Raw genomic sequence first — 15,560 nt, 5'->3', positions numbered from 1 at the left:
TTGCTTTGCTATGTGATTCTGGCAGATGCTGACCTGACGCTTAGGTTGACAGCCCCTTGATGCATTACGGTCAGGGTGTGAGGCTCCGGCCGTCCCACTTCTAAGTTATCGCTGTCCCAAGCTGTCAGCTCTCATTTTCTCAAAGCCTTTCCGACTTTGCTGAAACTGCCAGAATTCTAGGAAATTACCAGATGTTACTTCCTGTCCACATAGCAAAACTTGAACTATGTCCCTTCCGCGTGTAAGAGCTGGCTATCTGCCGGATCTCTTTGTTTGTAATATGGTAATCTTAACTTAATACATATTTAATTTACACACAGCAGTCCTCCAGTCAGAATAAACGGTTACACAACCTCTTTAGTTGCGTCGGTTAAGGTTTGTGTGTTTCTCTTTATGGTATCTACATTATCACCCAGTAGATTCACATCATCAGCATAGACCAACAGCTGATGTGTCCTGTTTAATTTCAGTCCCGCCTGGTTTTCCTGGACCTTCCTAATGGCATATTCTAAAACAAAGTTGAAAAGGAGTGGCGTTAAAGCATCTCCTTGTTTTAGACCTTTCTGGATAGTAAATTTATCAGACAAATATTTACCTACACAAACTTTACTATACGTTTCTTTTAAACACGTTTTAATCAACCTAACTAGTTTCATGGGTGTCCCAAGCTCTATGAGAATATTGTACAATACTTCCCTTCTAACTGAATCATGGGCTTTCTTGAAGTCTATGAATAGCTGATGTATTGTCTCATCATACTCTCATTTTTTCTCCAATATCTGACGACTGCAAAAGATCTGATCTGTAGTTGATCTATTACGTCGAAACCCACACTGATGATTCCCAATAATTTCGTCTGCATATGGACTTAACCTTGAGAGAAGAATATTGGATAAAATTTTGTATGAAGTTGATAGCAGTGATATCCCCCGATAATTACTACAGTCAGTTTTATCACCCTTCTTGTGAACTGGTACAACAATAGACTCCTTCCACTGATCAGGCAATTTTTCCTTATGCCAAATAGAAGTAATTAGATTGTGGATGTTAGAACGTAATATTTCGCATCCTGCTTGAATAAGTTCTGCCGGAATTTGATCACTACCTGGCGATTTATGCTGTTTCAATTTTGCAATAGCACTTTCAACCTCAAGCGGGCTGGGATCAGGTATTAACGGCTTAGCTGTATGGATTTCTGTCTGCCTAACAGCACTGACCCTATGTACATTCAATAACTGAGAGAAGTAGTTCCTCCACCCATTCAAAATGTTGTGGGAATCTGCAAACAGATCACCATTCTCATCCTTCACTAAGTTACTGCTAGGCTGGTAACCCCTCTTAAAGTCATACAGGTCTCTAATATTCTTCTTCTTATTGTTCATTGCAAGCTCATAAATTTTGTCTTTCAGATATTCCTCTTCTTGTTCCTGAAATGCCTGCTGGTTTCATGTCGTATATTGTTCAGATTATCCCCATTTAACTCGCCTGGATCCTGTAACCATTGCAATTTGGCCTGCTTTCTTTAATCTAATAATTCTGAGAATCCTTCATCGAATCATGCCTTATGCTTCTTCGGTTCATAATAACCTAGACTCTCTTTTGCAGACATTTTTATATTCCCTCTAATAGTTTCCCAACTTTTATTAACATACACCTCAGTTTCCACGTTTTCCGAAGCCTTAAACCTATTTGAGATTTCAACACAATACTGCTCTTTACCCTCTACCTCATTTAATATCTTGAGATTAAACCTCTCCATATGAACTCCGTGTGTTGTTTGTTTGCTCACTGCCAGTCTTTCCCTAACCTTTGCCACCACCAGGTAGTGGTCAGCATCACAATTTGCTGCCCTGAATGATCGGACATCAAGTAAACTTGAGTACCATCTCCTATCTGTTAAAATATGGTCTATCTGATTTTGTATCTTCCAATCAGGAGATGACCAAGTAAATTTATGGATGTTACTATGTGGGTACATTGTACTTTTGACAGTGAGATTTTTTGACGTGGCAAAGTTTACAACTCTTCCATTATCATTACTAATTTCATGCAAACTCTCATACCCAGCCGTTGGGTTGAAAATGTCTTCCATCCCTACTTTGGCATTGATATCTCCTAGCAAAATTTTCATAGGGTACTTCGGGAATTTATAAAATATATGTTCTAGTTCTTCATAGAATCTATCCTTCATGTCATCAATTTTAGCTTCTGTTGGGGCGTGAACATTCATAACAATGATATTACACCAGCGACCTTTTAGTATTATATATGATATCCTATCACTAACGAATTCTACCCTCTTAACTGCTGATACGATTCTCTTATGTACAAAAAAACCTGTACCTAATTCACGATTTTCACTCCCCTTTCCACAGAAAAATGTATAGTCTCCTGCTGGTGCGATGCCACCCCCATCCCATCTGACCTCCTGTACTCCCGCTAAATCTAACTAAAATTTAAAGTTTCTTCTGCCACTGCCCTGAGCGAACCTGCCCTATACAAACTCCGATCATTCCAAGTTCCAAACTTTGTATCCATTTTCTTTAGCTTAGGTCGTTTATCCAAGGAATCCGCCAAGGTCCGAGGCTTTATGTTCATTTTCGTAACATAATTCTTTTTTACGGTGAGGAGTTGTTAGCCCCAAACCCAACTTCCAACCTGGAGGGCCACCCCTTGTCGGCTGTCCGCGACTGCTTATTCAATATACAGCTTCCCTACAAAACTGGAGGGCGTCTCCTCCATCCGCAACCTGAGGACTCGTCATGCCGTCGTGTGATCGCTACCTAACACAACTTAGTAGAGGTAATTTTTCTTTGTGTTAATATTAATTTTGGTACATATTAGGAGTGTATGAAGTAAAGAAGTCCACTCTTTTTCATTTTTTGTCTCATTATGAAAAATAGCAGCATGAAAAGCAGGTACCTCTGTTTCATTAGTACTGTGTGTTGTCACCTTACCTAATTTTCATAGAACACTTTGGAGTTATATAAAAAAGAAAATCCGAATTTACCGTACATGATCTTCAGAGTATACTGTAACTGTATATGTTCAATAAGTACTGGCTCGAGAATGAGTTATGTCCAGTGGCATTACTCATATACTCGTTTTTTTTTCACATAAGTGTCATTTTAGTGCTTTACTCTGGTCTGTCTGGTGGAGTTAGGACGGTGTACCTTTTCAGTCTATATGTATTTTCGCTATTATCTAGTAGGTTCACTGCTAGTGCATTAGTGTGGTTTTCTAATTTTCTTAAGTATTTGGTAAAAGGTAAAGTAAAGGTAAAGCTATCCCTGTAACAGGCCGGGAAGGCCCATAGGATTGTGAGAGATCGAGGCTCCCATATTTTATCTAGACAATCGGCTCACAGATGGCGGTAAGTTTGTCAGCCTTAGCGCTGGCCGCTCTTTACTCCCCAGGAAGATTCCTGGTACTAATTTCTGTTAGAGGCTGAGTCGACCCCAGGGTCATAATGCGGCTGGAAATATTAGGGAAATTGAAAAAATTCCACCTCATGTGGACTCGAACCCGCAACCTTCCGGCTTGTAGCATAGTGCCTAAACTAACTACGCTGCTCTATGCCCCCTTAAGTATTTGTTATTCCACTTTTTATTTCTTTGAGCACCGTGTTCATTTGAGATCTGCATGGGTCCTGTGTTTGTTTATGTATCCACTTTCATTCAGAATGGATCGGAGAGTCATGGATTAGAAGTGCTGTAGGATTTCGATGTTGGAATCGGAGGCTCTCCCTCACAGCTGCATTCCATAGGTCCATATGAGTGTGAGTACTGCTTGTATATGAGTTTGCTTTCTGTTGATAGTGTTGATCTTCTTCAGAGTAGCCAATGTATTTGTTTCACTTTTAGGCTGAGCTGTTTCCTTTTGGTTTCGATGTGCTTTGTCCATGTCAGTCATTAATTAAGATATATGTCCAGGCACTTCGCGCATTTTTTTGGGGGGGGGGGTAGAGAAATATTTCCCATTTGAATTGTCGGACAGGTTTGGTTACGTAGGGTGAATGTAATACGCGTAGATTTGCTTTGATTTGTTTTAATTCTCCATTTCTTCACCCAATTGTCGATCTTATTTCCAGTGTTTTTTTATTTGCTTGTGTTGGTCTGAACGATGGTCACTCAGACCAGCAGTTCTTGACGCTAATCTGCTCTTTATGGAAGTACGTGTTCGTAAGTACATTGGATAATGAAACTGTGCACAGAAAAAGTTCTTTACTGTTACTATTTGTTATACGGATGCTGCCTAACTTGCGAAAAGTTCGTTTCTGCAGTTTCAAAATGCAAAATCTATTTTACAGTGAACACAACAGAGAGCCAGTTGTTCTGTTTGCTGCATACTAGCTTATGGGTTGTAGCTTTCACTATCAGTACACAGATACGGCTCACGGAGCGATACTAACCACACGTCCGCACGACTCGTAAAAGAACCTTGAGTGAAATACAGGAGAAATAATTAAAACGCGTAACGTTACACTTCACGATAATGAATCAGAAATTTTGGGGGCTAACGAGGCAACCAATTTCGTTAAACGAAAGCATGGTACACATAAATGCATTCTGAAGAGCGCAGTTTGTTGACTTTACGCTTACATGAAATTCTCTTTCAACTTGAAGAGGATATAAACGAATATATTGTGGCATGTAGACCCGTCGCTAGACAGCGACTACGAAATAAGCAGCTATACATAGGCGTTCATAAGTAATGGCTCTGTAAACAACTGCTGTTGCTAGGCAATGGCTGCAACAGACACTCAGGCAACCATATCAGATCTATTGGAAGCGGTGTTCTCTTTGCGTCCCGTTTCGAGGTTTTATAACGAGGGTAGCCGCATCAGAAGAGTCTTGAGACGGCAGTGAGAAGAGAAGGAGGTTAATGTGAGATGGTCGCCAGCCTGGGAGTCAGTGGAGTGAGTTGCTTTGTGAGTGAGTGAGTGAGTTAGAGGACTTCTGGGGTTCAGACCTAGTGAGCTGCTGCTGTTAGAACCCGGTAGCTGAAGCATGGGGGCAGTTTGGGAACCCAGAGGAAAGGGGAAATCCGTCTTTGGAAGCCGTTACCAGACAACCGGCGAAGAGTCAGTACGTGCTGTACTGAACTGCAGAGTGTGTGAATTAGCGATAGCGATGTAACCTGTAGATATGATCTGTAAGTGTTCAATAAATCCCATTACCTATCCCACCCCGTTTATAGCAACATCGATGAACATGTTTTTGACATGAACACAAACATTCTGAACCATTCTCTTTTTTGCATGTGCATCATATCTGCTACATCTATCATCTATCATTGCAACGAGATGAATGTGAAAACAAAAAGCAGTCAAAGGATGAAGGATGCGGGAATAGAAAAGGGTGTGGATTAATAAAAAAAGCAAACAAAGTTGGTAACAGTGTGTAGTACAGCTGGTCAAACAAGATGGATCTATAGACGGTTAATTTCCTCTGCAAACTTGGGCGTAGAACGTGCCAGTTTTGCTAACCGCCGCTGAACGCAAGGGACCGATCAGTTGCTTCCGTCGCGACGCTCTTGGCTAAACACAACCGATGCTCATATCACACTCTTCATACCATTGTCATACTTCGCTGTTCCTTTCACAAAGCTCCTTCAAAGACAGTGAGGAAAAATAATTAACGTTATGCTATGAAGGGTGGAGGGAGATGAGCTGCGAGGATTTCAGACACAATTCCCAATAAAATCAAACTTCAGATGGAAATAACATGAAAATAAGTAGGCAACAACGTCTTGATATAATGAACTAGCAAACACAGTCAATGGATCAGAGTACTTATTGAGAACAAAGTAATATCTCAGGCCATAAAGATATGACCGTTCTTTTATGGAACCCAAAGATTCGCTATTGTATTCAAATGAGGCCGCAGCTGAAAATTATAGTGAATGGAGTGAATCCAATCTACACCGTTATAACCTGCTTACTTTATTTCGCCTATAACATTTTCTAACTGGCTGGGTTTTCTTTTATTTTATTTTGTTAGAATTTGGTAGGTTAGAACCAAGACGTCTAACTGAAGAGCCCTTGTTACGCCTGTCTGGGACCGCTTGTTCAGTATTCGATAACTGAAGGCCGTCTCTTCCAGGATCAACAAAGGGAGGCCTCTATATATACTAACGGAGGATCCACTGAATATTATCATATAATACAACTAGGTCTTGATCAATAGATGATAAATCATTTTGGAAATAAAAAAAAAAAAAAGATTTTGAAACATCTGTAACAATACGTGATGAAATTATGAGAAGAACCACTCACTCATAGAGCTGAACCCTTCTTGAGGAAATGCAATTCTTGCAGCTACTCAAGAATTGTCCAGCATTTTATGGAACCCGAAGGTTCACTACCGTGTTCACAAGAGCCTTCCACATGTCCCTATCCTGAGCCAGATCTATCCAATCCATATCATACTATCCTATCTCTCTAAGGTCCATCCACCTACGCCTTTGTCTTCCCAGTGGTCTCTTTCCTTCATGCTTTCCCACTAATATCCTATACGCGTTCCTCCAGTCGTGCTACATGCCATGCCCACCTCATCCGCCTTGACTTGATCATTCTAATTATATTTGGAGAAGAATACAAATTATGAAGCTGCTCATTACGCAGTTTTCTCCAACCTCCTGTCACTTCATCTCTCTTCTGCCCAAATATTCTCCTCAACTCACTGTTCTCAAACACCCTCAATCTGTGTTCTTCCCTTAATGTCAGAGACCAAGCTTTACACCCATACAGAACCACAGAAAAAAATATAGTTTTGTATAGTCTAATTTTTATGTTTTTGGACAGCAGAAGAAAAGACAAAATATTCTGGACCTAATGGTAGCAAGCATTACCCGACTTCAATCTCCTCTTAATTTCCTCCTGAATCAGGGTTCGATCTGTTATCGTTGTTCCAAAATATCTGAATTGTGTCACATTTTCAAAACATCTGTTTCCTATCTTTATGTCATGATTTTACCCTGCATATTGTTGACGAGACAGTAACATATACTTAGTTTCCTCTGTGTATACTTCTAGAACAACCTCTTTAGTTGCGTCGATTAAAGTTTGTGTGTTTTTCTTTATGGTATCTAGATTATCACCCAGTAGATTCACATCATCAGCGTAGACCAACAGCTGATGTTTAATTTCAGTCCCATCTGGTTTTGTTGGACTTTCCTAATGGCATATTCTAAAGCAAAGTTGAAAAGGAGTGGTGATAAAGCATCTCCTTGTTTTAGACCAACCTGGATAGGAAATTTATCAGACAAATATTTACCTACACAAACTTTATTATACGTTTCGTTTAAACACATTTTAATCAATCTAACTAATTTCATGGGTATCCCAAACTCAATAGATCATTGTACAATACTTTCCTCCTAACTGAATCATAGGCTTTCTTGAAGGCTATGAATAGCTGATGTACTGTCTCATCGTACTCCCATTTTTTCTCCAATATCTGACGACAGCAAAAGATCTGATCTGTAGTTGATCTACTATGCCGAAACCCACAGTGATGATTCCCAATAATTTCGTCTGCATATGGACTTAACCTTGAGAGAGAATATTGGACAAAATTTTGTTTGAAGTTGATAACAGCGACATCCCCCGATAAGTAAAGTAAAGGTATCCCTATAACAGACCTTGGAGGCCCATAGGGTTGTGAGATGTTAAGGCTCTCACATAATCTAGACATTTGGCTCACAGATGGCGGTAAGGTTGTCAGCCTTATGCGCCAGCCACCCTTCACTCCCGGGAATAAACCAAGAATGTTTTTGGTACTAATTTCTATTAAAAGCTGAGTCGACCCCAGGGCCATAGTGCTGCTGGAAGGATTGGGTAAATTGAAAAATTCAATGACCTCGTCGGGATTCGATCTCANGCGACGAGCTGATCACCCGCCCAAGGGGTCCTACCATATGTGTAAGATCTAGAAAAACGAAGTGAACGGAGTTCATGGAGGTAGGCCTAGGCTCACTGGGGCTGTAGTGCCAAGGAATATATATATATATATGAGTTTTGTTTTTCCTGTCAAACACAAGGATCACCAGATAACTCACTCACATTCCACTGTGCGTAACTGAGTTCTTTGGTCTTAGAGCATCGCAACATGTTCCAGCTCATGGGGCTATCATCAGGCGATATATTAACAAGGTTTACACTACTGAGTTGTGTCTTCGTATGGATCCATATGTTGTGTTTATCTCGTAAGTTATGAATAAAATAAAAAAAATATGGCGTGCTTCTCTCACTTTCACTAATCACCTTTATAAGCACAGTTTAAATGGTTCTATACTGAATCTAAACTGGTTTAAAATGTATTAAACAGGATTTAAAACTTATTAAAAATCTTAAAATATTAAACAGTATATCGAAAATATGAAACATTAAAAAGTTAAAATATTAAACTTATGAACATGTTTTATTGTGAATATTTTTAGTGGTTAATTCTCATCCTTAGTTGAAATAAGGTATAGGTTTTCTCTGTTGGTGGTGTTGGACTTGTTATCTCTACAATTACATATCGTTGTATTATAAGGAATATAGCCAGACAAAGCACTTTCATTTTCTGCATTTCCTTGTGGCCTTTAAGTGAAACTGGGGAGACAACCCATCTATATGCAGTCTCTTGAAACACTCGATTTAACATGTCAGACATGACGACTGTGATGGCTTCGGTAATCTTATTCCGCAGTTCCTTCACATTTCTTGGAAAATGTGACAGAAACACTCCCCTCTGACAAATCCCCGTAAGGAAGGATATATTGGTGTCACAAGGAGGGCATTCAATAAATTCATTTCAACCATTTCTTTGCCTTGAGAGTTCAAAATTCCTCTTCCTACGATATAGGAATATAGCATCAAGGTGCTACGCGGGGAATGGTGCGGAAATGTAAGGAAGGCCATGACACGCCATGATCGGATTGGTCGATTCTGAAGCAAAAATTATTAACTCGTTAATTCATCATTGGCTCTACAGCCCTTTGTTTGACCCTAGCATCATCTTCAGTTTCGTAATCTTATTTACACGAAGTGTAGGACTCCTTGTATGAGTGACCAGGTAGTCGCAAGACTGCTACCTACACACAGGACAACACAAACACAGAATAAACGCACACTCAGATATCCATGCCTTTGAGTGGAAGTCGAACCCACGATCACAGCGCTCGAGCTAGACACAACAGTTGATGCTTTATACCGCGCAGCCACCGTGATCGGCGACAAAAGTTAGAAAAATTTATTATATGTTTTACTTCAACGTACTTCAACACTTCAACATTCTGTTCCTGTAGGTCAGATTAGCTGCATAAACAAAACGTACAGTTCTGTGCTTATGAATACGCCTACTAAGAATTTAGTATGGGGCTGTGTAAATTCATAAACATTTATTCTTGGTGCTGATACATTCACAAGCAGCGTGAATGTAATTCCGATTTTCAGTAATACACACCCGTGAAAAATCTCGCTTTACTTAAGGCCATGTAGAGACTTATATCGTACTTTTGTGTTAACCTGTTAATGTAATTGTAGTGAAATTCGTTATGAGAGATATTTTCCTGACGTTAGTTGGCTATATTTTATCTGTCATATTCACCAATTAAAAAAATTACTTTATATAGGAAAATAAATATAATTTTCCTGTGCTTTATAAATCATAAACCACCAGAAATCATTTTCATATTTTACAAATATTATGTGAACTTCTGTGGTATATAAAGATGGTGAAACTTCTCATATAGCCTGTAAAAGACGACATAGAAATGTTCTGTACATTTCCAGAATAGTTAATATTTGTATTCACACGAACACTCGATGCCTTACGGAATAAGAGATCCGCTTTTGCTTAATGTATTGCTTCAATGGCGTCCAAAACAGAAGTCTAGCTCCCTTATTAATATTAATGTTGTCACGATATTAACGTTATTAATGTTATGTGAAGGAAGTTGAGTTTTGGTGAAAGCGAAGACCGATCACGTTTCCTTTAGGACACTGGTATTTCAGGAATGTAATCTCCATGACTGACGGGGAATTGCTTTAATGCCTGTATGCCCCCAAAGCAATATACATTAGAGATGATTTGTAAGCATATGTTGCAAGCCTTACATCAGAAAAGAAGCGGAAAATCTATATTATCGATTAGACCTTGTATCGGTAACATAACCTGGAAGTACCTGTGAGTTTCTCTCGCGGATTACTGCCCATTCTGAATTTCTCGTCAATTTCGTCTATTTTCATTCCATATTATCTTAAAAATAGAAGCTCAGAATGATATTATAAACTGTAATTCATCCGAAATTCCTTACCGAAGACGACCATCTTCTTGGTCATGAAATCCTCGTCGTCGAAGGTGGACACGAAGCACTTGTATTCTCCCGAAAGTTCGGTCGTGGGGTTTGTGATGTAGAGAGCGCGGTGCATTGTGGCTCCGTGGTCTGAGGCACGGTGACTCAGGTCCAGCTTGCCCTTGAGAATGCCCAGGTCCTGCGGCTTCTGTCCCGGGATCCACTGGTACACCGGACTCGGACTGTTTTTGAAGTACCACTTCACCACAAGGCCCGAGTACTTGTCTGCGGCCAGTTCCTCCGGCTTCAGCGTGTACTCGCAGTCCAGAAGCGCTGGCCGGCTGCCGTTTCGCACGGAAGGTGGCACCCGCAGATCCTTTATTTGCACGCCTGCAACACGACATTTGATGCTACATGCTCCTCCGCTCCAGTAACAAGCACGAATTTCGAAATTCATTAGTATTAAGAGTTCTCTTGTCTGGATATAGCACCGTGTATTAGATTCACTTTAGCAGACTACACGGCGCTTTATCCCATAATACAGGATTTTTCATAACAACAGGTATGGGAAACTTAGCTACGTCACTTTTCTTTCACATTTGTATGAATACTACTACATGACTCTCATCTTAAAGGAAGAAGCGAGGAAAGTCAGCCATTTTAGAGCTGGTAGGATCAGTTCGCCCAGTCCGAAGATCGGAATAGACCAGAAGGCCTGAACCTCGCAGTTTATACTGACTTTACATGAATAATAATAGAAGTACAGCTGTTCCTGTGTTTAACTAATTAAGCACTACGCCATGAAGGCGTATGGGGTGTTGAGGTTTGTTTCGTCTCCAAATAAACAAAGATCAAATGGGCAATAATTAAGTGGTAAATTACAGGAAATGAGGAAAAGCAGTGAACATGAAGTTTCTTAGAAACTGAACCTTAATTTTTAGATAAGTAAAGAGAAAAAACAAGGCAGTATCGCCTACTAGATACAATGTGCATGCAAAATTTGTTCATGTGACGACGGTACATAGGAATTTGCTTGAAATGCTGAACGAAAGAGACAACTTGGAAGATCTTGACGTAAATGAAAGGATGATATTAAGATGTATCTTTGAGAAACAGAATTGGGTGGTATGAACTACATTCATATATCTCGGGACGTAGTCCAGTGGTGGGCTATTGCGAGCACGGTAATAAATATTCGGGATTCAATAAAATGTTGGAAAATTCTTGAGCAGTTGAGAGACTGGCAGCTGCTCAAGGAGGACTCGGTTCTACGGAGTTAGTTTAATTAATGTGTTTAACATTGTATGCCATCTGTAGCCGGAAAAGTATAATTCTATTGGATAACACTTATGCAGGTAGCTTGTATCAGTTACATACTTTCTTATTCTGTAACCAACCAAGTGTCGGGTCAGAGATGTGGACCCGAAATTAATGATCTGGGATATGACAATGTACTGCCTTCTCAGAGCTATCGTACACATCATGAGGCGGTGATAGAGGACTATGAAGCAATGGTTATATAATAATTAACAAGGAAAACGGAAGAGGCTTTGTGGGAAACCTGTTTCATGTCGTCTTTCACGAACATCACCTGTTTTCTTTTTATATTAACCGGGCCTCGAGAATGAGACGCGAGCATTTGGCCGTACATGCTGTGCCACAAACACGAAATCTTACGCTATTAATCGTAAATATTTGTTAATATCTGAGTATATTGAGTTACAGAGTTCTGCAGCTGTAGGAGATCTCACATGTTCGGGAGGCTGGGACACAGGAGGAGGGCGAGAGAAGAAGAAAGTTTTTTTAAAGGTGACGCAGTTTCTAGGATCACATCCTGAAGTATACTCAGCTCACAGAATATCAGGGGTGTTATACACTTCGGAGTTTTGTTTATTAAAATAGCAGAACAAATATATAAACTATCCTTGGCTCACAGAATATCAGGGGTACTACACACTTTTGGGTGATATTTACTAAAATAGTCGAATGAACATATGAACTCTCCTAGGCTCACAGAATATCAGGGGTGCTATACACTTCGGGGTTTTGTTTACTGAAATAGTCGAAGGATCCTCGAGTGAGTGAGTTGTGCCGCTCAAACAGTGAAAGCAGTTAGAACCGCGTTGCCTCAGATAGAGAAAGATAGCCAACGTGTGTGTGTGTGTGTGTGGACCACACAGATATGCCATGCTACTCGTAAAGACCTACTTCAGTGCCATAAGTACTGCCAATAAGCCTAAACGTCAAGTACTTGCATTCAGCTGCGATTCTTGTAGGTCAGTAGTAGATACCGGGGCATACGTCTGCAGTTTAATCTTCGGTTATACCTTGTATTAAGGATGAGTGGTCAGCCCCTAGACCTGGCTCCTGTTAACAGCGAACGTTTCCCCTTGGACAGCTTTTATCCAGAGGAAAGCCCTCGTGTACATCTCTTGATTACGAGACAGGATCAGTGGCACAAATGCAAATTCATTATATAAAATAGAAATGAAAGTTATTATATGTGGAGACATAAATATAGATTACCTAGCAAATAGTAAGAAAAAAAGGCAGCTTGATGCCATGCTCCAGTCCTATAATTTGTCACCACTAGTACAGTTTCCCACTAGAACACAAAACCAATCTAGTACGACAATAGATAATATATTTTTAGATACTACTAAAATCACAAACTATAATGTTGGTCCTCTATATAATGGGTTATCTGACCATGATGCCCAAGTGATAACAATAAAAGATATTAATCAACATCTTGTGAATAACCTTAGCTATACTATTAGAAACATTCATAAATACTCTATAGAAGATTTTAAAAATAGACTATGCTGTGAATCCTGGGACAGTATCTTCGGTAGTAACAGCAATATGGATGTTGAATCGTTATTTAATACATTTTTGAACAACTATCTAAGAATATTTTATACAAGCTTTCCTACAAAAAAAGTAATGAAGAGAACTAATACAAACAATTGGATAACACCTGGCATAAGGATTTCCTGTAATCATAAAAGGCATCTCTATTTACTCAGTAGAGATAGTAAAGATACAAAAATAAAAGAATATTATAAGGAATACAGTAAAATATTATCAAAGGTAATAGTAGAAGCCAAAAGATCAATGTATAATAATCAGGTCCTAAATTCTGACAATAAGATAAAAACAACCTGGAATATTATAAGAACTGAAACAAATAGAATAAAAAGAGTTAAAACAAATGAAAACAAAAATTCTTCTGAATCGTTTAACAAATATTTTCTGTCTGTAGCTGAAGAAATTATCCAAGATATTAGAAGTAATAACAAAAAATGCTCTAATAATGAGGAAGATATAAAATGCTATATGACAAAATCATTTCCAAATTCTTTCCCAAATATAAAACTCAAATATACTTCCACTAGAGAAATTGAAAAAATCATTAAATCTCTGAAAACAAAAAACTCGTATGGATATGATGAGGTTTCCACAAGGATTTTAAAAATTAGTGCTCCCTATATTAGTGCTCCACTAAATTATATCTGTAATAAATCAATAAGATCAGGAATCTTTCCTAGTCGTTTAAAATATTCTATGGTGAAACCAATATTCAAGAAAGGAGACAGTACAAATATGATTAATTATAGGCCAATTTCATTACTGACCTCATTTTCCAAAGTATTTGAAAAAATCATTTACAATAGACTCATGCAACACATTGAAGCTAATAATATATTAACAAAGGAACAGTTTGGATTCAGATTAGGAGCATCAACAGTAAAAGCATCTTATAGATTGAACGATCTAATACTAAAGGCACTGAATAATAAAATGATGGTTGGAGGTATATTTTGCGATTTACGTAAAGCATTTGATTGTATTAATCACAACATTCTACTAACTAAACTAGAGTACTATGGAATAAGAGGAATAGCACTTAAATTAATTAAATCCTACCTAGAAGGTAGGTATCAGAAAGTCATTTTAGAAAATAACCAACATGTGTCCTCTTCTAATTGGGGAATTATAAAGCATGGAGTTCCCCAGGGATCGATACTAGGACCGTTGCTTTTTTTATTCTATATTAACGATCTCCCAAAATCAATAAAAAGTAACGCTGAGGCTGTCTTATTCGCAGATGATACTAGCATAATTGTTAAAAGTCTTAATCCAACAACATTTGGTAATACTATTAATAAAGTTTTTCAGGACATAAATAAATGGTTTACTGTTAATATGTTATCATTAAATGCTGAGAAGACACAATTTATGCAATTTGTAACAAAGATTAACTCCTTACTTCAAATAGATATAATCCATGAGAACAAAAAAATAGCTAATGTCTTTAATACGAAATTTCTTGGGTTAACACTCGATAATAGCTTCTCTTGGAAAACTCATATAGATACAGTCATACCTAAACTGAGCTCAGCTTGTTATACTATTAGAATACTTAAACCCTTCCTGTCCCAGAAATCATTGAAGATGGTATACTACTCGTATTTCCACTCGATTATGACCTATGGACTAATATTCTGGGGAAATACTAGCCATAGCAAAATAATTTTTAGGATGCAAAAGAAGGCTATTAGAAATATTATGGGTATAAAAAATAAAGAATCATGTAGGAAATATTTTAAAGAACTTAAAATTTTACCAATGAAATCACAATATATATATCTAGTAGCACTATTTGTAGTTGAGAACAGACAACATTTTGAAGTGAACACCGAAATACATAAAATAAATACTAGGACTAAGTCTGATTTGCACTACCCCTTGACCCATTTGACAATCTTCCAAAAAGGAATCCATTATGTAGGGATAAAGATTTTCAACAACTTACCTGCTGAACTAAAAGAGCTGTTCCAGGATATAAAACAATTTAAATTAAAATTGAAAAGCTATCTGCATTTTTATTCATTTTACACATTGGAGGAGTATTTTAAGCAGAAGACGATTTGAAATTTCAATAGATGAATTCATAAAATTTTCTTTTATTCATTGAACACAATATGTATTAATATGTATATGTAACATGTAATATGTATTTGTATTTTATAATCAAAGACTGTATTACACTTAATAGAAGATTATATCATTTAGTTTTAAAATTTGGACAATCGACTACTTCCTGTTTGATGATTATATTGTTAAAATGATGTATGACTGGAACCAACCACTGGATCCAACATTTTTCACGATTGTATTATTCTACATAGTTTAATTATTGTATCGACATGTTCTATATCTTACATGTACTGTGGATCTATGGAACTTAATTAAAGTTAAAGTTAAAGTTA

At 38.1% G+C, this 15,560-nt stretch overlaps 1 protein-coding gene across 1 annotated transcript in view; it reads right to left on the bottom strand.

The window, feature by feature from the left end:
* LOC111863391 overlaps positions 1–15,560 on the bottom strand; it is a 130,674-nt gene that overhangs the window by 55,271 nt on the left and 59,843 nt on the right. The window contains exon 2 of the mRNA XM_023849664.2: positions 10,306–10,674. Coding sequence (XP_023705432.1) covers positions 10,306–10,674 — 369 coding nt within the window. The remainder of the gene's footprint in view (positions 1–10,305; positions 10,675–15,560) is intronic.

This window comes from Cryptotermes secundus, unplaced genomic scaffold (genome assembly GCF_002891405.2).
Source record: "Cryptotermes secundus unplaced genomic scaffold, Csec_1.0 scaffold568, whole genome shotgun sequence".
Taxonomy (NCBI): Eukaryota; Metazoa; Arthropoda; class Insecta; order Blattodea; family Kalotermitidae; genus Cryptotermes; species Cryptotermes secundus.
The sequence above is the reverse complement of the archived record's forward strand: the minus strand, read 5'-3'. Positions and strand labels throughout refer to the sequence as shown.